The 26,410-nt window shown below is 48.6% G+C and overlaps 1 protein-coding gene across 3 annotated transcripts in view; it reads right to left on the bottom strand.

Annotated features, from left to right (window-relative positions):
- Positions 1–8,962, bottom strand: part of KLHDC4 (kelch domain containing 4) — a 29,327-nt gene extending 20,365 nt beyond the window's left edge. The window contains exons 1-6 of one of the 3 annotated variants that reach the window (XM_075101202.1): positions 8,749–8,951; positions 6,402–6,493; positions 5,342–5,420; positions 4,278–4,376; positions 1,004–1,140; positions 468–549 (exon numbers count right to left, since the gene is read on the bottom strand). Coding sequence is in view for 1 of the 3 variants with exons in the window: in XM_075101201.1 (XP_074957302.1) it covers positions 1,004–1,140; positions 4,278–4,376; positions 5,342–5,420; positions 6,402–6,493; positions 8,749–8,847 (506 nt within the window). In the remaining 2 variants the exon portion in view is untranslated. Of the gene's footprint in view, positions 1–467; positions 550–1,003; positions 1,141–4,277; positions 4,377–4,516; positions 4,655–5,341; positions 5,421–6,401; positions 6,494–8,748 lie in introns of those variants that run through there. The other 2 variants (XM_075101201.1, XM_075101203.1) reach the window with 2 other exon arrangements.
- Between the last annotated feature and the right edge of the window lie 17,448 nt (positions 8,963–26,410).

Raw genomic sequence — 26,410 nt, 5'->3', positions numbered from 1 at the left:
GCAGACACGACAGGCACCTGCACTTTGTAAGCGGGTGAAAAGTGATCAACCTAGGTGGGAAGCCCTAAATCTGCCTAAGGAAGACATGGAATTCATAACCAGGAGCTCGACAGGTCAAACAGCAGATGAGCAAGTGTTCAAAAGCTGCTGCCTTCCCAACCGCCACCTCAACGGTCAGCTGCACCAGAGTTGCAGCCCTCCCAAAGCTGCGCTCTCACTAATCCCACAGTCAAGACAGCCCCAAAGCCCAACAGGAAGTCTATGTCACAGTCACATCTCCTGCCTCTTAGTCCACTGGATGGCCCACCAGACCTCTTTTTCTCTCATGCTAATATAACATGAGCAGCAAAACCGAGAAGCCAAAAGTTAAGGAAACATGAGCAGAGGACTTTAGGCCAGATCTACAGAAGATATTTAGACACCTTAACTCCTGTCAGAAACTAGCAGGGCTTTTGGCATCTACTTACCTTGAAAGGTTTGAATTATTGGCTTGTTTATCCCAAAGAATCTTGAGGCAATGAATGCCAGGTATCAGGAGTGAAGTTGGCTCTGTGGATAGACACAAGCTGTCTTCTCAAGCAATGGTAAAATTGGGTGAGGCCCTTGTACCGGTCTTCTACAGCCCAGCCAGGAGGAGCCCAGGCAGATAGAGTAACAAGTACTGTTCAGAAGTTGGACATCTACACCCACCATGGCTGGGAGGACAGAGTAACGTTCATGATACTCTTTCTTTCAGTTAAGTAACACCCACACACACCCATGCTCCAAAAATCACTTATTAAATAAAATAGCTTTGGCCTCAGTAGACCTGGAACACATCTCATTTCCACATCTTTCTGGAAGCTGTCCTCTCCACCATTTCTAGGATGGACACCTTTGTACTCAAGGGACAGATAAGTGCACAGCAGAGAAATCACAACACTACACCCGGAATCAAACTCAGATTATGCTGACACAGTTCCTCATGAAGTCAACATCGTTGACTTCAGAACACATCACTTACTTGATCTGCTCCCAGGTCTTGGTAGCCAAATGCAGGACCCAGAGATCCTTGTAATGATAGAACTGTTCCCCGTTGGGAGATGCAAACTCCCCGCCAAACACCCACAGCTGCCCGCCGGCTGTGGGCACCACCGCCGCCTGCCAGGAGAAGGAAGCGCTGGATCAAACAAGGGTTTAGAAACCAGAGACAGGAGAACTTTCAGTCAAATGTGCAGCTGCCTCCTAATACCAGAGAGCAGACAAGTGGCAGCGGCTGCTGCTGCCTTGCTTGGCAACAGGAGCATTCTGGGGCTGAAAGAAGGGCAATTTTAAATGCATGTTCCTCATTGTTAAGCACACCTTCTCTATAGCAAAGGAGAGTCAGCCAAGGAGCTGGGTTCTTCCCACCCCCTAGCATCTTGAGTTCCAGTTCTACAAACTCAAAGTTCCCTGGGAAGCATCTTGGGATTTAGTTTAACAACAATTGTTCAAATCTCTCTGTTCACCAAAGGGAAATCTCTCCACTGCTAAGGCTCAGCAACACTTCACCCATCCTTTAGTCATATGAATAGTGTCCTGAGAAAGACATACTGGGGCTGATGAACTCTGAGCCATGGGAGGAATGTGGGCACGTCCTGCCTCCAAGATGCATCTAACATCCCAGCACCAGGCAGGCAGAGTAATGCAGGGAAAAGTCTTCAAAAAGGCAATTAACGGTGCACAATTTCCCTTTGCAGTTTTTGTAGGTTATAAAACAACAAACGGTAAAGAAGCCAAGCTGCAGCACAAGTCCAAACCTGACACTTCCCAAGATCTGAAAAGAATTACTGCTGCCTCTGAAGGAAAAAAAAAAAAAAAAACACACACCCAAACCAAAAAAAACCCCAAACAAATCCAAACAAACCAATCCAAACGAACCAAACAAAAAAACCCAGATACAGAAGGAAACGCACAGCATTTGGACAGGAGGAGACTGTTACTGCTTTGATTAGGGCGAGCAGTGGGGAGGAAAGTATCAAAGGGGATTTTCATTTTTTGTGTGGTTTTTTTTTGGCACAGAGCAGCACCAACACACTGTTGGGATGCAAGCTGACAGTTAAAAACACAGAGAAGGCAGCAAGACCCTACTTCATCAAAATTATCTATGTAAGGACTAAGAAGTAAGGAATCCCAAAAAGGAAATGATGTGACTGTGCAAATTTCTTCCTTGACTGGGACCTCCTGGGCTGTTTACACTAGAAATAAATTCTTCCACAGGTGTTTTTTCCAGGGTACCCATCACAGATCAACACTGGGATAATGATCTCGTTCTTCAGAAGGTCTCTGCTACCTGCCTGTCTTTCCTAGCAAGCAGCAAAGAAGATTTTTAGCATCAGACACATGACCATGCCCTGACATAAACCAGCCTAGACATGCAATGATTAAACACATGAGAAAATACAGGGTGTGACTGCAAGCAGGATTAGTGGGAACACAAAGTTACCTAAACAAAGGGGATACATGCCTGATTTTCATGGGTAACTAGTGCTTGAAAGCTTAAGGGGAAGGTATATGCAACAGCCTGCTCATACTTGTCTGTGACCTTTTGAAGAGCTGGCTCAAAATTCATTACAAAGCCAAACCTTTTCCTCACACAACTGACGACACCCATCCATAGCTATTCTCACCTCAGCTCTGTTGAACTGATGTAATGAAGCCAGTGTAACTCAAACAGAAGATCGTGTGTCAGAGACCAGAAATGACAAATAAGACTGAAAACATGCCCATACAAACCCACGGGCACACTTCTGTTTATCTTTGAGTTAATACAGAATATGCATTAAAAATAAAGTCACAATGGAGACAACAAACCAGTCAACTAATGAGGCTGAACTGTCTCCTGTGTGACTATAATTAATTATCAGACAGAAAACTTATTGTTGAAGCAGGACTCCTCAGACAGGTTTGTCATTTTATTTTTGTTGTAATCCTGCTGCAGCTCCCTGATGCACAGCCTGCCTGCTCGGTTCAGATTCAGCTGCTAGACAGCCACCTGCTGGCTACCAACCCCAAACAAGCTCCTCTCAGCTCCACACCCACAAAGCAACCTCCTTCTCACCTAGGGAAACAGTACTTGAATTTATGGTTTCCTTGTAGAATCTGGCCTCTGAAATCAAGTTCTATTTTAAGCATGACAAGGTAGCCCAAAAATCAAGTCAGAACCTTTCAATTCAAGAAAGGACACACAGCTCAGAGGAAGGCTGGCATTTACATGTAGCATAACTAGGGCGTATGAACCTAACCAGGTTATCGGATCTTACCAGGAAGCTCTAAAGGGCTTTGGCCATGGATAGGAAAATAACATTCACATCCTGTATGGCAACTTTTGAAATGTACCAGTCACCCAGCCACTTGCTGCGACAGGTAAGATAATCTATCAGGCAGCTGGCAAGGGCCAAAGACCTGCAAAAAATATGAGCCTTTGGTCCAGTTTCTAATGTGCAGGTGCTCACATAAAGTAAACAAACCCAAATCCTTCAACACCACAACCAGCCAGCGACCTTAGTGACACAGGCACCAGAGAGGTGAATTCTCAGGGAGTGCCATGATATCCCAGAGAAAAATTCAGACAACTTCGTCTATTGCCTTTGCAGACAAAAGAAAAAGAGCCCATCTGCCATGGCGGGCACGGGGAAGAAGCACAACCCAAAGGCAGGACACACACAGTCAGTGCTAGAGGTCCATCGTGTTGTACAGTTGGGACACTTGGCAAAGCCCAACCGCTACGTGCTAGCAGGGATACCCTACAGTAACGAGTCTTTCACATGCTGGAGTGGCAGTATGTAGGCCTGTGGGCGTTAAGGAAATAATCATGCACAGCAACTCTGCCATTCATAGCACTTTGGGCAAATTCAAAGTTACAGCCTGACCAGCATTTTGAAAATTCAGTGCCACCCTGGGATTACGGATGGTTGAGCTGGTCCCTATATAATGCCGCAAAGGGAGTTCATCTTCAAAAGAAGAGTCTCCCCCATGAGTCCTGCTTGGGTCCTGCCAACCCATCGGATAACAACCCTAAATCTTCATTCAGCTCTAACAATTCCAGAGGCCACCCAGTGATCAGCGCAAGCACCTTTGACAGGCTTGTACAGGCCCCCTCAGCAGAAGAGGTGAAGTGACACCATTGGCAGCCCATTACAAGGGGAATGAAGAGAACCCAGAAACCCTTGTGGGGAGCAGGGGAAAATCAACTCCCATCCATCTTTAATGCAGCATTAGTACAATTCCAACTGCTGCTCTGGCACCCAGTACTTTACCTGATGAGCACAACGCCTTGGTGGTGGGTTGGGGATCTCTACTTTAGACCAGCTGTTCTTCCGGATGTTGTAAACATACAGTTCATTATACAGGTACGTCTGTTAGAGAGCAAGAGAAAATGCACATCACCACAGCTCTCCAGTGAGCAGAGACAGTCTATCCAAGCACAGGCACCCCTGAGGGTTACCCGTGAGTCTTGGGGAGGAGCACAGCACTGGCTTTGCAATCAACAGCTCACCTGCCTGATGAGGCAGGGAAGGACGACAACCACCTCCTCTGCTAGACTGGGAGTCAGCAACTTTATCAGTGAGCCACTGGACTGGACTGTTCTTTCCCAAACCTTTGCTTAAGCTTGTGATAGCTCAAGATCTGAGGACTTAAGAAACTGGAGTTTAACACAGATGTGCAGGTTAAAGTTGCCCAAACTGCTGCTCAACTCCAGAGACAGGAACAGCTTAAGGTAGTGATGCAAGCAGAATTAGTTCAGTACATCACAATGGGTGTGACTAAGGTGGCCAAATATCATTGGCAGGCTTGAGTTTTCATGCTAGAGTATGTACAATTTCTTAGGATTACAAAGACCAGTTTGTCTCCAGGAGCACAATGAACATTTGCAACTTGCAGAAATTCAGTAGCGAGAGTGCCCACTTGCAAATATTTGCTACTGTACACATCTCCAAGGCAGACAATGCCTCACCAGCTGCAAAACTGCAGAAGTATCTTGTTTTGAAAGGTGGAAGGGAGAGATTCTTCAATAGTTATCAAAAATTAGGGGCAGATATGGCTACAATTAAGTCTGGAGAAATTATGAAGCCCTGAAATATTGATGCTGAGACAATCACTCTGACTCCTTAATGGGTTCTAACATGTCTCCTTCCTGCCAACTCTTCAGGCATGAGACAGTATCACGGCAGAATTAAAAGGCTATTTTGCTCTCATTCAGGGACAAATACATATTTTATGATGGCTGCCTTAAATTTCACTTCAAATGAGATTCATGCAAATTACAGTAAAAGGCAGGGAGAGGGTAGAATAAAGAAGAAAAAATTTAAGTATACATTACTTTTTGGCCATTGAAATATTCACCTCCAAAAAGGATCAATTCGTCTTTCTCAGGGTGAGCAGAGAGGGAGCCGTTCAGCCTGCAAAAGAAAGAAGAATGGCCAAAACAGTAGATGTACAAGAGTCTTGAAGCTTAGAAGCCTTTAAATCAGCCAGCGCTAGCACCTCTGCCCTCTAGCCACAGAGGTCTCTCCATCATCTGCCAAATCACTAGGCTGTGATATTCACCCCAGGGCTAAAAACTTCTCAAAGAAATTAACTTCTTAAAAACTTCCAGCAAGATTAATTTGGCACTGTCTGAAATCTTCTCCTATTCTGGGAGCATGCGTTACACTGTTCATTTAGCATTCCTTTTGACGTGAGCTCTTGAATTTTAATGCTGGTGTGTCGAGAACAAAAATTAGTTTTATGGGGGCACGTAACTATGGGTAGAACTGGGCTGTCTCATATCAACTTATCTGCGTCACTATTCTGCAGTCACCACTGGTCATTGCTCATCTACACACCACCAAAGTGTTGTGCACCACACGGAGACAGATCCCTACCACTCCCAAGGAGAAACTAACGGACCACTGTAACACCCCTGTGAGTTAACAGTAGCGTACTGACGTGTCCCACCACATGGAGAGGAAAACAGATATCACAGAGAAAGGCCACAGGAAACAGAAATACAGAACTTAGAGGTAGGTGGAACCCAAGCTATACTTGATATATCAAGTGCCTTGTATCTCATGAGACATCCTTTTGCCTCTGAAGTCCTTTCAGCTTTCTAGTCCAAATCCAAAACTTCCTCTTACCTTTTGTTTTTCCTGTAATCTAACCCTGCTTTGCCTCCTTTGTACTGATAGGACGATTAAAAAGCAGATTTTAAGGCCAAAGATAGCTTTTGGCCCTTTTTTAACCAGGGATGCAATATACCAGCCATTTCGTAACTCCAGATACCAGCTACGCCAGATATTATGTTTTCCATTCTCGAGAAATAACTTTACATGCATAAATTCCATTAAAGGCACCATCAACCGCTGTATAACTGATGGCCAAAGCCTCATACAATCTCTTACCTGGGTGAGGGCGGTGGGCAGGATGACTCAATTACTTGGGTCTTTTTAGCATCTAAACTCTGGAATTCTGCTATCAGGGCTTCAAGATCCTCCTGAAAGTAAAAAGCCAGACATGAGTTCCTTGACATGCACAGAGCCACCGGTACACCACATGAAACCAGCGCTCACCCTCACAATTTTTAAAACAAACAAACAAAACTGCCTGCTTAGGTTCCCTTCATTCAGCTACAAGAAATGGATCCTGAGTATTTCCACATATGCTTTAAAGACTGGTCTCCCCTAAAACACCAACAAGTTGCTCAGAAGAGTCCTAAAAGGATGGTATGCAAAGTGCATTTAGTGCACACCTGCTATTCCTGCAGCAGACACACTGCACAAATCAGCAAGTAAACGCCCATCATTTAAGCCCTAGCAAGTGATCAGCAGCTATATGCTACAGTCCAGCTAGTACTTTGTCTGCAACAGAAAAATGCCTAAATGGAAGTAGAAACTCTTTTCTATTCCCAGCTCATACTTTAACTGGAGAGAAACCTGCACGTATGTGTACTCCCTTTCAACTTCTGTCAATTTAAAATACGATCTGCCTCCAAAACTGCAGATACACCTAGTTGCAAGGGCAGAAGTAGGATCGCAGCTAGGGGGAGTTTCTGATCCATGGTCTCTCCTACAACCCCCATTGCCCACCACCTCCCTTCAGTTAACCTTTCTGAAGGTGCAGTCAAAGCAGGTATTTCCAGAATCTGGGGATTTTGCCTCTGCAGCACGGCATCAGCCCTCCCTGCAGCCAGCATACATGTACACCAGCACCTTCCATGCCTTAAGTTTTGCATGATGCTGGTAACACCATGTTTTGACCAGGGAAAGGTAGCTGTTTTGAGGCCTAAATAAAAGCACCCACTATAGGAGTGAGGGAAACAAACATTCTAATTTGCTTTTAAGACAAGAAGAAAAGGATGGGGGAGAGGGAAGGCAAGGAGCCTTGAACTGCATTTTCTTGGCCTCCTTTTACACCTGCTGTCACACACCGCACCCAGCTTTTCAGTGATATGGCAAAAATCTTCCTGGTAGCAGTTTTCATTGCACCCCTTACCCCCTTTTCCCAAGCGCCCTGGCACACGGGCACTGAGGAGTCCGCAGCCCTGACATGCTGACCCACTGGCATGGGGAAAGAGCATCACCAGGACCGCACTAACGCTAACCTTAAAAGCTTCACAAGGTGAGCACTGACCTCAAAACCCCTCTGCCTGCACATCTCATACCCAGCTGATAACCTGCGGGTACCTAAGTCACTTAAACAAATTACAGCCGGTTGTGTTTGGATACAGTCATTAAAGCTAAGTTGGTCTGCCAAATAACAGCCTGTAAAAATATCAGGGTGAATTTTACTCTGTTAGTATAGGCAAATATAGAACAGTTTACCTGGAATCAGTGGATACTGTGAGCTTATATCATCACAAGCAAGGACAGAATGTGGATTACCACCTAATACCATTAAGAAAGCTTTAGCAGTATTTTTCCCATTTCTTGAAGTCATAAACACTTGTCAGGTTGTCATCGGTGTGTCAGAAAGAGAAGACGATGACACCCACAGCCCTTTTCTTAAGGGCAACAGTATGCAAAATGTGACCTTATATGCTCTGTCCTGTGTCAGTCCTTATATTCACCCCAGAAGTCTTTCCACTGCATCTTTTCTAGAACTTGTCTTCTTTGTGTTTCTATTTTCCCACAAAATAGCATTTTCTTCCCTTGTGAAGTTGTTCGGGTGTTTTTTACAGCAAAAATACCAGAACACCTGGAGCAGTATCAGAAAGTGTTTTGTGGGATTTTATGGTTTTTGGCCAGGGGGTCATCTTCTCTCCCACGATACTACCTGCTTGGCCCCAGCCTTATCATTACGTTACAAAACCCCTGATGCCCAGATGTCACGAAGGTCTGGTTGTCAAGCACAGGCAACCCGCAGATGTGGCCATAATCATTTGTGGACTCAACATCTTCTAGTCACCATAAATAAAACTCGTTTTATCAAGGACAGTAACCAGAGGTCGTTAAGAAAACTTTGGATGATACAAAATACGGCTGCACACCTGCTTAGCAGCAGAAGTCGTTTAACCCTCAAAAACTAGCAGGTGTACTGTAGAGAGAAGGCTACAACTTATAGTTACAAAACCACACACTCCTTTGCTTTCAACTCAAAACAGCCCTGCCGCCAGCCCGCTCCTCCGACCTCCCCGCGCCTCACTAAACGCCCCGAGCCCTACAGCGGGCCCAAGGGAGCGCCGCAACGCCCCAGCGCGGGCCCAGGCCCCCCGGGACGGGGCTACCGCAGCCCCCCGCTCCCGCCCCTCACCTCCTCCTTCTTGGCTCTGCGGGACACCTTCTTTTCCATCTTCGCGGCCGTCTTCTCGGCCCCCTTCCCCTTCTTCTCCCGCTTCCCCTTCTTCCCCATGGCTGAGAGGCCGGGCTAGGCCGCGCTGGGCGCACCGCGCTCGCCGCGCCGCGCTCGCCGCCCCTGGCGCGCCGCGGGCCGGACAACGGCGTCCGCTTCGGCCCGGGGCTTCCAGGCCGCGGCCCGCCTCCTCCCGGAGCGGCGTGGCCGCGGGGGCCCTCTGCAGGCCCGGCGGCCTCGGCTCGGCCGCCACCGGCCCGCCGCCTTCCCGCCAGCGGCGCCCCCGCTGCGGGCTGGGGCTGAGGCAGTGCTGCGAGCGGTCGCTGCCTAGGCCCGGCCCCCCGAGCCCTGCCGAGCCGGGGAGAGGCCTTAACGCCGCTTGACGCACCGCTTGCCACCCATCCTCGGAGCCCAGACCCCGTTTTGACTCATGTCCCCATTTATTCCTGCCCTGAGGAGACCATCGAGCCCACAAAATGGCCCCCTCCCCTCATACAAAATGGCCCCTCCTAGATATGCAGAGGGCTTAGCCAGGTCTGGGGTGAGGCCCTGCATAGAAATAAAAATAAACTGCGGGTTGGTAAACCTTGGGGGTTGGGGATTGGACAAGGTAGGGGGCTTTTTTCAGATGCAAAGTTTTGGAAATGGGGTTTTATCCAGGCTGGTCCCAGAGACCTCTGGCATCAGAGAGATGAAGGAAACGGCAGGCACTGCGAGGTGACACCAGGCAGCTGCTTTTTTCTCTCGATGGTGGGGAAGGAATAATGACAATTTCACTCTTTATGTGGTATTTCATGTAGATGCTGAGCCCAGGTAGAATTTCTGGGGAAATGCCAACTTTGAACATATAACCAGCAGTAACATTGTAAATACGGGTTCAAGCACATCTGTGATCTGTCAGTTTCCTTTCATCGCCCTGCGCTTTAAAATTGCCTTTGTGATTGTTTCTCCATTCCAGGGAAGAAGAATAATCATTATGTTTTTTACTGAATTCCCACAAAAACCCACATTGCCTAGAAGCCAGGTGGTTTTCATTGCTGTCCAACCCACTGCCTAACTCAAAAACCAGTGAGGTTTTTCATCCTTCACTGAAGGTACAGCTCAATGCCCACCAAGTTAACACAAACATCCAGTACGTGCTGTGGAAATTGCAGGTGGATCCTATGTTTTGAACGTCCTCCTACACTTGAACCTCAGGTGTTAGAAACACAGCCCCAAAGCACAAAGGGAAGAGCTGGGAAAATATTTTGAGGTTGCAGACAACCTACATCCAGAGCAGTGTTTTGTTTGCCTGGTGTCAATGTTTATGTCCAGGAAGTGAACAGAAAGCTATGGAGACACCAGGTCAAGTGAATGGGGCAATTTCTCAGCCAACATAAGATGCAGGAGCTCTGCTGAGTTCCCTGGTGCTACACACAAGCTAGGAAGTCTCCCTGCTGCTTCTTGGTCTTTAACCTCAAAAAGACACCAGTATGTGAAAACGCATCCCCTTCTCATGTCTACAGGAGTTTGGTCACTGATTCCTCTGGGGCCAGACCTTCTAACCCTTTTTAGGAGGACTTTGAAATAAAAAAGGTCTCATCTTTGTGAAACACACTCTTGAAGTCTTCACCAGCCATCAGTTTACCGGGGGAGCAAGGAGTCTTTCACCTCCTGCACACCCTGCTCCTCCTGTCTCCAGGCATCAGCCTTTTTGATGCTGCAGCATTCATGGGTATTTCCATAACTGAGTGGGTGGAGAGCCTCAGCTCTGTACGCTCAGATTACATTCTCAAAACTTTATTTTCCATATTTCTGAGTGTAGTTTCAGATGTTCAGGGTCATTCGGAGCTAGCCACCATGTGGGGAACTGCATGGGGTAGAACATTCTTGGTATGAGTTCTCTGATCTCTTGAACTATATAATCTAGTTTCTCATGGTTTATGTGAAAAAAGATGATGAAAGAAAACTTTGCACTGCACATTGAAAATACAAAGCACAATACAAGCATGAAACAGGGCGTGAACTTCTCAGGAATAAATATACCCCAGCCCCACCACAGTGTAGAAATCCTGCTGCAGCAATAGTGGCAACTGTTAAGAGATGCATCTTCCTTGAAGGGATCCGATGGACACCTTGACTGCATAGATGAGACTAAAAATTGTGCCACGAGAGCACCAATGCCCCAAAACATGAATTTAAGACTCCAAAACTGACTAAGGTGAACCCTTTTCACAGGCTTCCCATCGCCCTGAACAGGAAGGGCTGCTCCACATTCCCACACGGCATGCACAGATGTACTCCACACATTCACACAAACATCTTCACCCAGCTGGCAGACAGATGTGCGCTCCCAAACGTGGCTGAGTTCAGGCGCGCACACACATGCTCCCACACACAGATGTCCTCACACTCTCATTTCTGTTATGTCTCAGGTTTAGTTTCCGCTTTGTTTTGAGGAACATAGCATAAGCTCGACTTTGCCTGTGTTTGCACATTTTGTTCTACTGCTATGAAGTTGTCCTATGCTATTATATCTGGCAGCCCATCTCCAGTTCTGACCTATACAAAGAGCACGTGGCTTTTACTTTGTTATTTTTTTATAGTCTGGAATATGCTCATTCAACAGGATGGTAAATCCAGCTGTATCAGCAAAGAAAAGAATAACAGGCATGAAAGCTTCAGAAAAGACTCAAAAGCTTTTTCCCACAAGTCTTCTTTGTGCTCTAACACTTGATTTATTTTTCCCTTGTTAATGCTTTCTGAAGCCAGTAGCAAGGAAGGAATTAATGACACAGATTATGCGGGAGGACATGCTGACAGCACAGTAACTAAATCAACCAAAAACGCATTGCAATTGTAGGAAGAGCTGGTGTGTTAGAGTATACTGACACTGCCTTTATGGAAAGATGAGAATGAAGATAAGCCCTGTAAACAGAGAGAACCATGGGGCTGCTGAGTGGGGACTGCTTCAGCCATGCTGGGATCCACCGCAATGGGATTTTGGTGTAGGCCTTGCAGAGCAAGAGGAGAATGCTGCCAGGGAACACAAAGTCATGCCTGCATAACACACAGGAACACCAGTGTGTTGGAGGACATCAGCAGACTCGAGGCTCCAAGTGCCACATGTGCCCTGGGACATGTCAGGAAGCACAGGAAAAATTATTTCCTTTGACTGCTGCGTGGTGTATAACTCATGCAGGAAATCTTCATGTAACAAGTCAAAAGCCCAGGTCCGTCTGTCTCCTCCAGGCTCAGACTGCAATTTTCCTCTCCGCACATATAAAATAGGGAGGAGAAAACCACAGAAAAAAATGTGACCTCCAGGCTCTGGTGACAGCATTTCAAAGTCATTCATCTCCAAAGGCAAATATGGCTGAGGGTCAAGGAAGGGCACATGCATAGCCAAGGCTTGTTTTGGAAAGAGTCCCTCATATCAGAAAGTCTGGGGCTTTATCCTGGCCATGCTCCCAGTCCAGCGGAGGCCCCTCGGTCCGTGCTTATACATGTAGCACCTGAAAGTGGATTTGGACCAAGCAGGCAGCTGCTGCAAGACAGCAATGGTACTTTGCTCCATTCAGGCTCATTTATAACCAGAAGCTGATAATATCTCATGGCCATTCAGTTGGCTTCCTGAATTTTCTGTTTTGAAATTGCTGCTTTAATATCTTGAAAACAGAGGAAGCAGAGGAAGACTGAGGCTTCCCTGGAGGAAGGTACGAAGCGTGGCTTCATTCAGATACAGATCCCAAGGGACATCAATCTAAATCCATCAGCAAATTATCACACTTGAAGTCACAGATTCTCAGTGAATCTGCAAAAGCCCTTACTTTTGCCATTCCAGTGGGACTTCATTGGGTTTTCTGTGTTTTTGGAAAGAAAATTGCAGAGAAAGAATTAAAAAGCAAGACAGAGCAGGAGAGCTGTTTAGAAAGTCTCATTTCTGATCATTAATAATGGTGCAGTATTCCAGATTAAGGATGTTAGAGCACTGTGGTATTATAGCACTAATTATTAACATCAGTACCAGTAATAATGAAGATGGCCACTCCAGCTAACATATAGAAAACACCTGCAGGTACAAAAAACCCCCACAGACTCAGTAAAATAAAGTTTCATCTGAATCCACCACTGATGGAGAGCTAATAAGTAAGAATGTCTCCATCACTGATCCAGAACAAATGAGCTTGCTTCTCCCCTCTCTGAGCTTAGGCTTTAAGTGCAGATGCTTCCATCTAAGCACTAAAATGAACAGCTAATACCTAAAATAGTAAGTCTGGTTTTAACATCAAACTGAGCTGCACCACACTATATGTCTGCACGCATGAAGCTTGCCCAGCCTGGGTGTGCTGGCTTTGTTTTAATGAATTTACTCACAGAGAAGCCTGGTAGATGCAGAGCAGGAAGCATTAATACGTGTTTCCCACTGTTACATTTCATTCTTCAGCATCACGCAAGGCTCTTGTGGGAGATAGCTCTAGGTCTGAAAGCAAGGTCATTTTGCACAAGCAGCATTTCTAGCGTCAAAGATGGAAGAGGAGCCTTCTCAGGGCAGTAAAATACCCAGCTCAGTGCTAAGGCTGATCAGCATTTTAAGAGTGGTTGTGTACTGGGAGAATTATATATGTTCTGATTTGTGCAAAACAGCTGAAACTGCCTACGAGGGTGATGAGTGAATGCTGATTGCCTTGTACTGCCAGGGATCCTGTTCATGGGGCACACTCCTCCTCTTCCAGCAAGCAGCCCAAGACTGCTAAATTATTTCAGCTGTTCACTGTGAACAGCTGCCACGTGAGAAGGGTCTGCTCCCACTGTTTCCTGAGCGTCTTTCCAATTTACCACCATTCTGATAAGCACCAGAATCCAGAAACTCTTTTCAAAGGAAGGTTTTGCTAACTTCATACAATGACACGTGCATGCATGCATGAGTAAGCACCGGAGGACAGGGCTCTTGGGGAAACTAAGGTTTTCATGCTATTCAAGTCAGCCTCTACAAATTTCCTCATAGAGCAGCTGAATTCCTCTGCATGTGCCACTGCTTTCTTTTCCTTATCCTATTTAAGACATCATGGATTGCTGCAGGGACTAGTCTTTGCCTCCACTATTTCACCAGAGCAGATTTGATGTGGTATTTCAAGTGCGTAGGGTGTCTGTGGTGTCACCAAGCCATGGCAGTATTTACCAGCCCAGCCTTGAAGCTGCTCCTGATTAAAATGCTCCAGCAGCTGCACAGAAAATCTCTGTCCAGCTATTGTCACGTCTTTCTGTGCCAGCGGCCCCCATCAATCTGCTCGAGTCAGCGTGCCCGCTCCCAGAACAGCAATGAGAAAGCAGAAATCTTAGACTGCCTTTATGTTTGTCCTAAATCTTCATTAATTAGGCTAGTGAACCATTAATTAGGCTACCTAAGCTTCTTCAGAGATGCTTAATCTTCACTGTAGGGTTCATAGTATTAGGGGCGGAGTCTGGCTGATATCAGCTGAAATCCTTTTTCCTCAGGTCATCAGGCCTGCTTTGCTCTTTTCCCATTTATTTGTTAACCTGTTTAGATATTTTTCCCCTCATTTATGCACCAAGGTGGTGCGGAGGCACTCCTCTTAAAAGCCAGTGTCATTGCATAGGTCTCTGGCTCACCTCGTCCTGGGGTCAGGGTGTTGTAGAGAGGTTGGGTCCAGGTGCACAGTTTGGGGCTCAGCCCCATTCACAGCACCCCATGTATCTTTGAATCCATTGTTTCCAAAGAGAAGTATAAATAATTGAGTGAACTGGGTAGAAAAGAAGTGAGTAAAAGGAAACTCCAGAAAGCCTGGGGTGAGAAGTGAGTTCTGGACAGGAAAGGTCATGTTGCTCGTAAGAGCAAAGGAGCCAAAAATACCTTAAAATCCCCTCTCATGCACAGAACCGGTCCCCCCCCCCCCCCCCCCCATTATTCAAATTCTAAGTCTGATGCAACCCAGACTGGAATGTAGTAAGACTTGTAATGGCTTTTCTGTCCCACCAGATGTCAGCTCCTCTGCAGGGAAGGGCCCTGAGCCGGCTACACGCACCGTGGTGCAAGAATTGCTGAGACGTTGCATCATCTGCGGAGGTGCAGAGCTCTTGCTAGTGAGAAGCGGATAACCAAGCCCAGGGCCAGGCTTCAGGATACGAGGAGAAAAGCAGCACGATGTACTCAAGCGAAGGGAGGTTGTTTACGTGAAGAAATCCTCTGTATTTCAATCTCTCCAGCTTCCACTGATTCAGGTGGTGCCTCCCTCTTCTTAAATCCTGAGGAATTAGGTGACAGAGAAAGTGGTTCCAGTGGGGACTCAGTATTAAGCTGACGTTTTTGTTTGCCTAAGAACAAGTCCAAGCACATTTGTTTCACCCAGGGAGAGTTATTCTGCCGTGAGGTGCCTGAACAGCCCATGCTTGGTTATTGCGATACACCATCTCCAGAGGCAGAGCATGCAGTGGGTTTGCAGGTGTTGCTTTCTCTTGGACTCAAAGGACCGGCCACTGCATGTGGGTATCAGTCCTGTTTTTCCTCAGTAGGCAGATAGAAGTTCACTTAAAAAGAATCAGTGCTTTGTTAACACCTCGCCAACGCTCAGTTCCCATTACAAACCCTTTCATCAGGGGATCTCAGAATATTTTAGAGTGTTTCACTTGAACGGAGGAATACTGGGGGCAAACGATATCCCCAGTAATATGAAGGCAGGCTGTGGCAGAACAGCGATTAGTATCTCTCCTGGCTTTTGTTGCAATCACCAGGCTAAATACAATGCGCTCATTCAGGTGCTCTCAAGCACTAATTTTCCTCCATCAGTTCGTAAGGGAGCGCATCAACCTGGTGTCGGTGGCTCCCTCGGCTTGCTCTCAAGGGGGGGAGACCTTGCCGTAATCTCATGGCAGGTAGGGTGAGGAGGCTGGCTTTTATATTAACGGAGAAAGGTTTAATTTAGACATTAGAGAAAACTTACTGACTGCCAGGCTGGTGAGACATGAGAAGAGACTATCTGGGGTGGCTGTGAAATTTCCAAAGACGTGTCTAAGACCCTGTGAGGCCAATGTCGGCCAAAGACGGTTGGAGCGAGTCGACCTGCCCTGTGGCGAGTGGCCATGAGTCACTTCTCACTCTTCTCCCATGCCCAACTTTTACCATTTTTTACAGCTGAGGAAGTAAAGGACATGGACTCACCCTTAGTGTTTGATTTTTACCTACCTCAGCCTGGATAACAGTGGCATCAATGAAATTAATTCTGGTTTATCTTCACAAAAAGCCACTGACCCCAGCCTGATGGGTGAGCAGGTTTTTCCACAACTGATTGGCAGTTGCTTTTCCTGGTAGTGCTACGCAAGCTATTGGGATCCGATTATCTGCTTACTGCCGTACCTGCTGCTGTCACCTAGATTTGACAAGGCTCTACCGGTCTGAGCAATGCACTCTGGAGGGGTTTGGTATGTTCTCCTGCTCCAGTTCAGTCTGGTTTTGTGAGCCCCTCAGTAAAGATAGCTCTACACATCCCTTATCATGGTAAATATTTACCCTTAGGAAATGATGACCCTGGCAAGATTCCTTGCGGTTTTGCAGAAGAAAAGAAAATAGATGTTAATTCTCAGTGGCTTAAAAAGGTACACTTGGGTATATTAACCACTTTCATGAGCAGAAATGTTCTCCTAAAGCAGAAAAACTCCTAAAGCATTAGGCTTTAGGAGAAGGAGCTGCTGTAGTGGGGTCTGTGCTTTGGTCTGGTTGTGGTGGCCATGAGAAGCCGTGCATGGAGCAGGAGCCATGGGAGACGCATGCCCCATGGTTGTAACTATATCGAGGTGTCTCTTCCTCACTCTTCCCTGTGAACCCCCAAAAACTCAGCGGACCCCCTAGGGTTGGTTAGCAATTTAGGGACCGGGAATTGTAGGTAAAACTTTCTTTTTGCCTTCCAGCAGAACATCACGTGTCATCTACAAAGCCCACCACCTCGTCGCGATACTGTTCCCCTGCACTGACTGGTTGGATAGATTCATACTCCAGCAATTAGTATGATGTTGTTTTTAAAAGCTGACATCACATCCACTTCTGAACATGTTTCAGGGTGCTTTTACAGACATGATGTAATAGATTATTTTTCCCATATCTGTCAATCACTGACTCGTTGTTTTAAAGAAAAGGTTTAATTTTAACCTCAAGATGCAATCCCAGTGAAAATAATATCCATTAACAGTTTTTCTATCACTGTAAGGTGTACTCTTTTCTCTTGGAAATAACCATCTTGGTTTCCTGACCTGTGATGTCATTTCTCTCACTAGAAAAGAAAGAGTCACACAGGAAGGCAAAGACAAGATCTTGGTGATAAGTCACAGTGGGTTTTTTTTCTGTGCCGTTTGAATGGAAAGCACAGCTTTATTTTTAAGATAACCACATGAAAAACAATCTGACGTGCCACACATGATCTGTTCTGCTGATGAAGCAGATGGGAATTAGGTCCCATTAGGTCCCATGTGAAAACCAATATTTACTCTGATATCTGCTGCTGCTCTGCAGTGCTGACTGGCAAGGATCTGGAGTGTAAACTGGGTTTCTATGGTGGCTGTTGACACTCAAGCCAGCTTCACGCTTTCCCACAAGATAAACTGTCACATTATGGGGCGGAGGTGGAAAGCAACCCAGGCGCACAAGGGAGGGAGCGGGAGCGGGGCTGGGCACCTGGCTCCGGTGGGCTGCAGGATGCCCGTTCTGGGGCTGCTCCTCTCGCCCAGGCTGTCCGCACCGCAGCCAGCGGGAGGGATGGGTTATATTCCCAGGCAAAGGGTCAGCTCTGATTTAATACAGTCGCTCTTCCCTGCTCTCCAGGTACAAACTGAGAGCCCAGGGCAGGCGCCAGGAAGAGGACACAGGGGATGTGCAATGCCAGCTGCAGAAGCTGCCCATTCTTTGCTGCCTTCATGGACAGACTCCTCCTGCTCACTTGTGGCACTAGGGGATGCCGGTCCCCAAAAAAGAGTATGGGTATTTCAGGATACCATGAAATAAAGTTGCTGCACAGCCCACACAGGCCATCTGTACCGCTCTGCTGGCATGGGACATCCAGCAGAGAGGTCTACCAGGAAGGTGATTTCTTTTGCACAGAGCTGTTAGCTCATGTGAGCCATATTACAGCTTTTTATTACTGAAAATCGGTACGTATCAGCCAAATATGAAGCAAAGCAATCTGGTGATGCTCTGAGCTGCAGAGCAGCTACGAGGAGAGGCTGGCAGCTGTCCCCAGGCACAGACTTGCCTGGCGAAGGGCTCAGCTGGAGGCAGGCATGGGCTGGTGCTGGGATTCCTCATTCCTACCAAATCCCTCACTTTTATCCGCTGCACCTGGGGGCCGGCACGGTTTGAACAAGCCAGTGGTTATTTGTTGGGGAGAGGCAGCGAGCCGAGCACTGCCTGCGCCCGAGGCCACGAGGGCAACCTCACCAAACGCGGTTGGGGAAAATCCTTTAGCTCTGGGTGGTAACTCCATCGGTCTAAATACATGGGGAACTTCACCTGAACGGTGCGGGGAGTTTGGGCTGGCCTTTGAGCAGCAGTATCCAGAGCCCTTCACTTTTCAAAGGCGTTGCAATCCGACCTGAGACGTTGTAGCCCAATTCCTCCTGCCACCCCTGCGGGGTTATTTGTACAGGGGAGGATTGCCAGGTCCTCCGCCTGCCCCACCACCAAACCACGTACCCGGCAGGGAAGCTCTTCCTGACGTGCCTTTTGCTCTTTGATCTAATGCAGGATTAAGATCCCTTTTTCATTCCAGGTCAATTTTCCTCTTTGTCTCCAATTCCCTTTCTCTTCCCAAGCCCTGTTTCCATCACACCTGGCTGGAATTAACCAGCCTTGAGATTAATTTTGTCCTTTCATCTCCATGCTATTTTCTCAGAGATGGGTGGGAGAGGAGTTTCCCCCATGTCTGTGGTTTCTTTCCAACACAGGCCCCGAGGGTTTGACCATGCAGCCGCTGCGGGTTGCCAGTTGCAGCTCCCCATCCCGGCAGGATTTCGGGGTTGAGGACGCGGCAGGTCAACCCTCGCAGCACGCACATCGATGCTCAGAGCAAACCGCCCCGAAACACCAACGCAGCACCATGATTTGCACCAGCACCAGGACTGGTGCCTGGGAGACTGTGGCACACAAAGCAGGGTATGTAGCTGCACGGAAAGGCTGGAATTCATTTAATAAGGGCAAGGAAAATCAAATGAAAGCATCCTTTCCTGCCTAACCCCCTGCATGAATCAACAGAGCTGGCTTCAGCGTCCAAAAGCTCTCAGGCTGAAGCACTTTTCCCAGCACACAGGCGAGAACAGGCCACAACAAGAAGGTGGTTAAAACACCAATAGTTGCAGTAAATTGTGTTTCTGCTGGGGATCTTGTTCTGGAACAAATCAGCCCAATTCTGAGCCACCGTTACAGCTCTGCACTGAGCAACCTCGCGGCTGCTGGGTTGAGTATAAGGCTCCTTTCCTGCAAAAAAAAAAAAGAGCTTCCTGCGAGGGAAGAAGCAGAGCCCCCAGTTTCGGGGGAGGACGGGGCACAGCTGTGCCTCTGCGGGCACTTTCCCACCCCGTAGGCTGCAAAATGGATCCTGCTGTTTTCTTCTGATGCAATGGCCCTTGGTAAGGTCTTGCATCAGACACTGAAGAGGCTGCAAGCCCATGGCCAGAATTAGGCGGGTATAAAAGTGGTTTCGCAGGCTTATTTTTCTGTGCTGAGGGCAGGGAAGAAATCCAGATGGTATTTGGCTGACATAGCGAGAAGAAAAGCCCACAGAGAATATTTTGCAAGATTTTTGGGTTTATCTTGTTTGACTTGGGTGCAGGAGGTTCTCTCAAATTTGGTTTAATGAATAAGACAGGCAACAGCTGTTTAACCTTTGCTCAGCAGTGATAGCACCTTCTCAGAAGCTCCACGGGGTACTAGAAAAAAGACAGGTTATTTTTGCTGAAGTTTTCTATGTTTTAATTTAAAATATTGATTCTAATTAATCATGGAAACTGAAAAAAAAGCTAGAGAGGTTTGAGACTTGTAGGCTTTCTAACTAGGAATGCCAGGCCTCTCACCTTTTTTAGAGAATATTAAAGATATACGAAGGAAACAAACATGAACAAGAAACAATAGGATTTTTCCATCCCCAAATATTCCTTCTAAAGAAGAAATGTGGCTAGCAAAACTAGTAATTTTTGGTTACTCAGAGGGTCTAATCTACACTGGGATTATTGTGACTTCAAATGGGTCTGGGAACTGGCGTTTTTATTTTGAAGCAATTATCTTTGGTACCTGAGGAAGGCCTGTCCAATTAGCAGCTTGTCAGCCCAGCGCTTTCCCTTTGGCTGCTTTCTCAGGTTCCTGCTCCCCCCTGTGACCGCGCTGTCTGGAGCCACTGCCGATTTCTGCAGTAATTGCACAACCCACCGTGTCACGTGGGAGCTTACACTCCTTACATTGTGGAAAGCCAGCGCCTCTTTGAAAAGACTATTTCAAGCGACTTTATCAATCTGGATTGTTTTTTGGTTTTTTTTTTTCCTAAGGCAAACACAACGTTGGCAAATGGCGAAATGCCATTTAGCAGGAGCAACGCTGCGGACGGACGGACAGACGGGTGGCTTCGGCAGCGTTAGGAGCCTGCGGTTAAAAGCAGGGAGCTCAGCCTGGCACGAGCATTCCCAGCCCTGCAAGCTCATCAGGACATCTGGAAAAATCCTCTCAAGATCCGAACGACCAGCTGACTTTAAACATGCAACAAATGGTGAAGCAGTGGAAAGGTGGTACATTGGCAGCTTATGGTCACCCAGGCATCTTTCCTTTGGGTCCCTGAGGCACGTGGTGGCTTTTTCCTCGATCGAGCCAGCTTTCCCCTGGCAGTGCCCGTGTCCCAGGGACTTGCAGGCAGCCTTCATGGCTGGCAGTGCCTGGCAGAGGGGCAGGGCAGCGTGGCCTGCCAAGTCTGGGCATCCTTTTCAGGTCTTGCAGTGATGTCTGCAAACTGAGCTCCCCCTCGCGTGCCTTTGGCTGGCCCGATCTCCCTCTGGCCACAAAACCGCTTCCCCAGCTGCTGTTGGTACAACCCCAAAACGTTCGCCTTGATTTTCTCAAGGCTCGATGTAGAAAGATTACATGTACTGTTGGTTTTATTATCTACGTGCAATTGGTCTGCTGACTTTTGTTTAATGAAAGCCAGGGCCAGCAGCAACCTCATTTCAAGTCCTTGCAGGCCCAAATGTGTTTTGCATATCCTTTATCACACAGAGACTCGCAGGGCTTTAGTCCCGATCGGCTGAGCAGGAGCTTCACCACCCACCCTTCTCCTGGCAGGGGTAACACATCCCCTCCAGACATTGGGGTTTTTTAATTTGCTTTTAACTGATCTGGTGTCTTTGCAGCAACGCTGCTCTCAGATATAACGTGCGCCGGCACCTCCACGCGGCTCGTTACACCGCAAAACCTCCTGAATACCTGAGATGCCTGGACTTGATTTATGAGCTCTGCAAAGCCAAAGGCTAAGAGGGACGAGCTGCTCTCCCGCCCTTGCAACACGCAGCGGTTACACAAGGCGAGGAGCTGCATGAGGAGAGGGGGGAGCCCGTGCTTCTCCCAGACAAGTTAGAGCAGAAATGACCTCACTGAAGTCCGGAGCCAGGCTCCTGGAGACGTTGACCAAACCAGCCAGAAAACTGGTCCAAAGTGGAGAACACGCTCGTGTTCCCACCGTGTAGTTATGCTTTTAGGGTTTGTACAGGCATATTGCCACGTGCTTAGAATTTGCTTATGGCACTTAGCGTGCACAAAGCTCTGAGCCTTTTATTTTTATTACTCATTTTTGTGATAATAATGCTGACTGCTCTGGAGGCTACAAGATTCGTGACTTGATGCTGTTACAGACAGTACCTCATTTTCAGAAGTCTGGAGAGCTTTGATGATGCCCCGCTCAAAGCTTGCTTTGAATTGTGCAAAGAGCCTGGCCACAGCGTGCAGATGGAAAACGTGGTGGCAGAGCACATACAAAGACCTTCTTCTGCTCTGCTCGGTCAGTCGTAGGCAAATGCATCCCTCCCCACCGAGGCAGCCTCGCGACCTGTGCGCGTCCCTGCCGCTGCCGGTGACATGGTCTAGCTCTGAAGGAGCCCGAGACAAGTGATGACAACCCATGCAGAGAAGCTGGGGGAGCAGGGTAGGATCCTCGAGATGGATCGGTTCAGTGCTTATTGCCCTGGCTGCAAAGGGGAGGGCAGGCAGGGAATCAGTTCCAAAAGGAGGTGTTGAAAAGAGCTCTTAATACGAAAAAACAATTCTTTTTCTTACATAATCTGCCATCCTGCCTGTTTCCGTTGTCTCAGGCACTGTCCCTCGCCCCGGCATCCTTCCTTTGCTCAGCACCTTGCCAGCTCCATCCTGACTGGGCTGCCGCTTGGCTCTTTGACAGCCAACACCGCTGCCACGGCTCCTGGTGCGCATGGTGGGTAATTGGATTGTGCTGAAAGGGCTTTCAGCTAACCCGAACCCGGGGACAAGCTCCCCAAGGCACCTATTTAACAAGACTAAGGCAACAGGTACTTTTTTCTGCTCCAGCAGACTTTGACTGGAAGCTGACTTTCAGGGACGGGGTGCTGGCAGAGCTCTTCATGTGAGCACGAGGTGCCTTGCACGGTGGCCCCAGGGTCTGAAGGGCAATTAGTTAAATTAGGAAAGAGAGGCTCAGGCAAGAGGAATTGTCATTTCTCACTTCCCTGGTCTCTAATTCTATGGAGGGATTCAAACGTGGATTTGTCTTCCTCGTTCTGCAGTGTGGATGAAGACCAGAGGAATTTCCAGCACTTCTTGCCCCACCTGATTCAGACAGCACTTTCCATCAGTTCTCGGCAGGCAGGCAAGACCATTGGCAGCTGGGGAAACCGAGGCACAGCCGGTCACAGTGGTGGCTGCCTGGAGGAAAGCCCAGATTTCCAGATCCCCCCCAACCAGACCACCGTCTCCCCTGCCCTCCATCCCCGCTGGGGGGGTGACAGTCTGAGGTAGGCAGAGAACTTGCATATTCAATAAATATGCAGGGCGGGGGGGGGCAGAAATCTTACAGGTATCTGTAAAAAAACCTTATATTTCAAGGCCTGGTGATCAGGGCATAGTTTTGTTGAAGAACTACAACACCCACTCTTCTACAAATCCTGCGCTGCTGAGCTCTGCCACCTTAAATAGGTCTCCAGCAAAATCAGGACAGACTGGCATGTTCTGAAGAGGTGCTTTTATTTCATGGCTTTTGTACAACAGGTTAACTATTAGCAACTCCTTTTAAAAGAAAAGGCTTCCAAGCAGAACTTCCATTGCTTCAATATTAGGGGGACAGTTGTGTTGTCAGGCCTATTTTGCTGCAAGGAAGTTTGTCAACATCAATTCTCCTTTTATTAAATTTCCTCATACCTGTATCTCGGTTTTGGTGTATTAATTTATCTGCCTCAGAGGATCCCTTTATTAGTTCTATCCACAATTCCTCGTCAGCTCCTTGCTTTCATTTACAGTTTCAGCCTTGAAGCAGTTCCCAGCCCATGTCACACCACACCCTTAGTGGCTTCTTCCCAACGCAAACATATTTAGTGCCTTTCATGTTTTGTACAAATCTTCAAATAAACAACTGATTTATTGCTTTTTTTTTTTTTTTTTGCTGGACTTGCCTCGAGTTTGCAGTGGCATTTCTACCTTCTGCTTCAAGGGCTCACCCTTCTTTGGTGGCAGACCCCATGCCTCTCTGTGCTACTCAAACACCTAGGTGCTTCTGGGTTTGGGGAGAAAAATGTCATGTTTTTGGTTCAAGGGAGGAAAAAAAATCACTCTTGTTGCCTGTGTGTCCTCCAGAAGGGCTGCGTTCCCACGCCTGCCCCCTCCCATCACCGCTGCAACCTCCGGCCGGCAGGACAAAAGACCAGCAGCCACAAGGCTGAAGCTGGGGAGATGCGTCTAGACAGCTCGGTGCTGCCTGTGGACCACACTGGGTCCACACGTGTCCCCCACGCAGCGAGTCCTTCCCGGGCAAAGCCCAGCACGGGGCTTCCTCCACCACCATGGGGCTGCTTCTGCCACCACTGATGAATCAATGTCCATCCTCCGGGCACAAAGGCACCGCTGCTGCAGCGGCACCAAAAGAAAGGACAACTGCTAACACTGTTTGGTTTAGAGTCAACAGTGCTGCTAACACTCTCGAGGGCGAGAGGCCCTGCAGAGGGACCTGGACAGGCCGGAGAGCTGGGAGTCACCAACCGTATGGAGCTTAACAAGGGCAAGTGCCGGGTTTTGCCCCAGGGGCGCGGCAGCCCTGGCTGTACAGACAGACGGGGGCACGAGGGGCTGGAGAGCAGCTCTGCGGGGACCTGGGGGCTCTGGTCTGTGGCAGGCTGAACACGAGCCACCAGCGTGCCCTGGCAGCCAAGAGGGCCAACCATGCCCTGGGGGGCACCGAGCCCCACATCGCAGCCGGGCGAGGGGGGGGATTGTCCTGCTCTGCCCCGCGCTGGGGCGGCCTCACCCCGAGTGCTGTGGGCAGCGTTGGGCGCCGCAGGACATTGGGGGTATAAAGGTACCAGAGAGTGTCCCGGAGGGCCACGGGGCTGGGGAAGGGTTTAGAGGGGAAACCGTACGAGGAGCGGCTGGAGTCCCTGGGTTTGTTCAGCTGGAGCAGAGGGGGCCGAGGGCAGCCTCATGGCGCTCTGCAGCCCCCTCCCGAGGGCAGGAGGAGGGGCAGGGCTGGTCTCTGCTCTCTGGTGACCAACGCCAGGCCCCGAGGGAATGGCAGGGAGATGTGCCAGGGGAGGGTGAGGCTGGGCGTTAGGAGAAGGTTCTTCCCCCAGAGGGTGGTGGAGCCCTGGAACAGGCTCCCCAGGGAGGCATCACGGCACCAGCCTGGCGATGTTCCAGAAGCACTTGGCCAAGGCCCTCAGAGACACGGTGTGAATTTGGGGTGTCCTGTGCAGGGACGGGGGCTGGGCTCGATGGTCCTTGTGGGTCCCTTCCAGCTCAGGGCTATGAATCATTCTATGACTCTATGATTCTAACTGGGGGGGAGCCAAGAGGCAACGCACAGCCAAAGGACGACATCTCCAGCAGCCATCAGCAATGATCTTTCAGAGAAAACTCCTATGAAACATGAGGCCTGATCCCTTCCCAGGTTCGCCCTTCCAGCCCCGGCCTCACAAAGACAGTGCTGCTTGAGGCCGCGGCTGCACCACGGCTGCTGCTGTTCTAACGAACCCTTTTGTCTGAGCTCCTTTTGAACTTTCATGCACACATAAAAGTTGTCTCAACATCCCCTGACACTGAGCACATGATTAATGCTGCCGTGTGTGGAAAAAAACACTTCCTGCCTTTGTTTCAGGCCGTCTGCCTGAGCGCTCGCCCGGTGCTGGTGCGACAGCAAGTCCAAGTGCTCTCCCGCTCCCCCTCCTGCAGCCCCCAGCCCCGGTGGGGTGACGGGACCAGCTCAGCGCTCAGGACAGGCACGTGGCGTGACACTACATGGCAGCATTGCAATTTTTCTTTTTCGTTCTCACTTCCGAACGCTTTTCTCATCTGCAGTTTTATTGCCCCATCAGGAAAGCCCTTGCTGCAATCCACTCTGTATGTGATGAGCCTGTAAAACGCCCGTTCTCCAGGAGGTGCTGCCACCCCTGTCTGTTTCCTCTTCCAGACTGTGTGCGCTGAACTGGCCTGAACCAAGAGAAGATCCATAGGCAAGCTCTGCGGACCACCTCCTTCCATTATTAACTAGTTTTACCAGTGTTTTCTCTCTCCCAAACAATTATTACCAAGATTAATTCCTTTTAAATCCAGTGGGAAGCTCAGTGAGACCTGAGCCTGCTGAAAACCCAAGGACACGAGGCACTGGAAGCAGAGGACTGCCCTCCCTGTATGAAAGCTGTGCGTTTCTCTCCACGATGCTCTTCTCCGTCTCTCTGCTCACTGTACCCTCTACAACAGCTTCTTGCAACTGGTCTGGGCTACTCCTGGATGATTTACCTGTACCGGCACCCTGTTTGCCACCTCCCGTAGCACTGGTATCGCTGCCGTGGCGTGCAGCGGGTTGCACACGCCTGCTGGTAGCACTCGATCTGGTCTGGGAGCCTTTGCTGCTCTTGAAGGCCTCTGAATCCCACAGCTGGAGCTTTGCTCTGAAACACGATGCTTCTATCTGGCAGCAGTTCCTTGGGCTCGCTCCCTGTAAAGGAAGGCTCCAGCATGGGAACTTCTCCAAGCAAGCCTGTAGCAAACATGGATGCAAATAACTCATTTTGTTTCTGTGCTACTGCCTTATCTGTCTGTTAAAGCGCTTTGCGGCACAGCACAGGGCCCTCGGAGTCTCTGGCAGGCCTCCTGCGGGCGCCGCAGCCTCCTCGGGCCGTCAGCGCCCGGCTTCTGAATGTGCTGGTGACTTGTCTCATTGAGGTTTTATATTTAATTCGCTGGAGTTTATTCTCCCTTCTGTTCTCCTTCTTTGGCCACAGCTGTCACTTTTTGAATGATCTCTTAAATCGCTAATGGCACAGGCTATTCTGCTCTTTAGCCATGCTGGCTTTGAGAGATGTTTTCCTTAGATTAGTCTAATTCCTCCACTAAGAGTCTCTAGTGCCGTAGGGGAGAGCCTGTGTG

Source organism: Phalacrocorax aristotelis, chromosome 8, assembly GCF_949628215.1.
Source record: "Phalacrocorax aristotelis chromosome 8, bGulAri2.1, whole genome shotgun sequence".
NCBI classification, from domain to species: Eukaryota; Metazoa; Chordata; class Aves; order Suliformes; family Phalacrocoracidae; genus Phalacrocorax; species Phalacrocorax aristotelis.
This window is presented reverse-complemented; position numbering and strand designations above follow the sequence as displayed.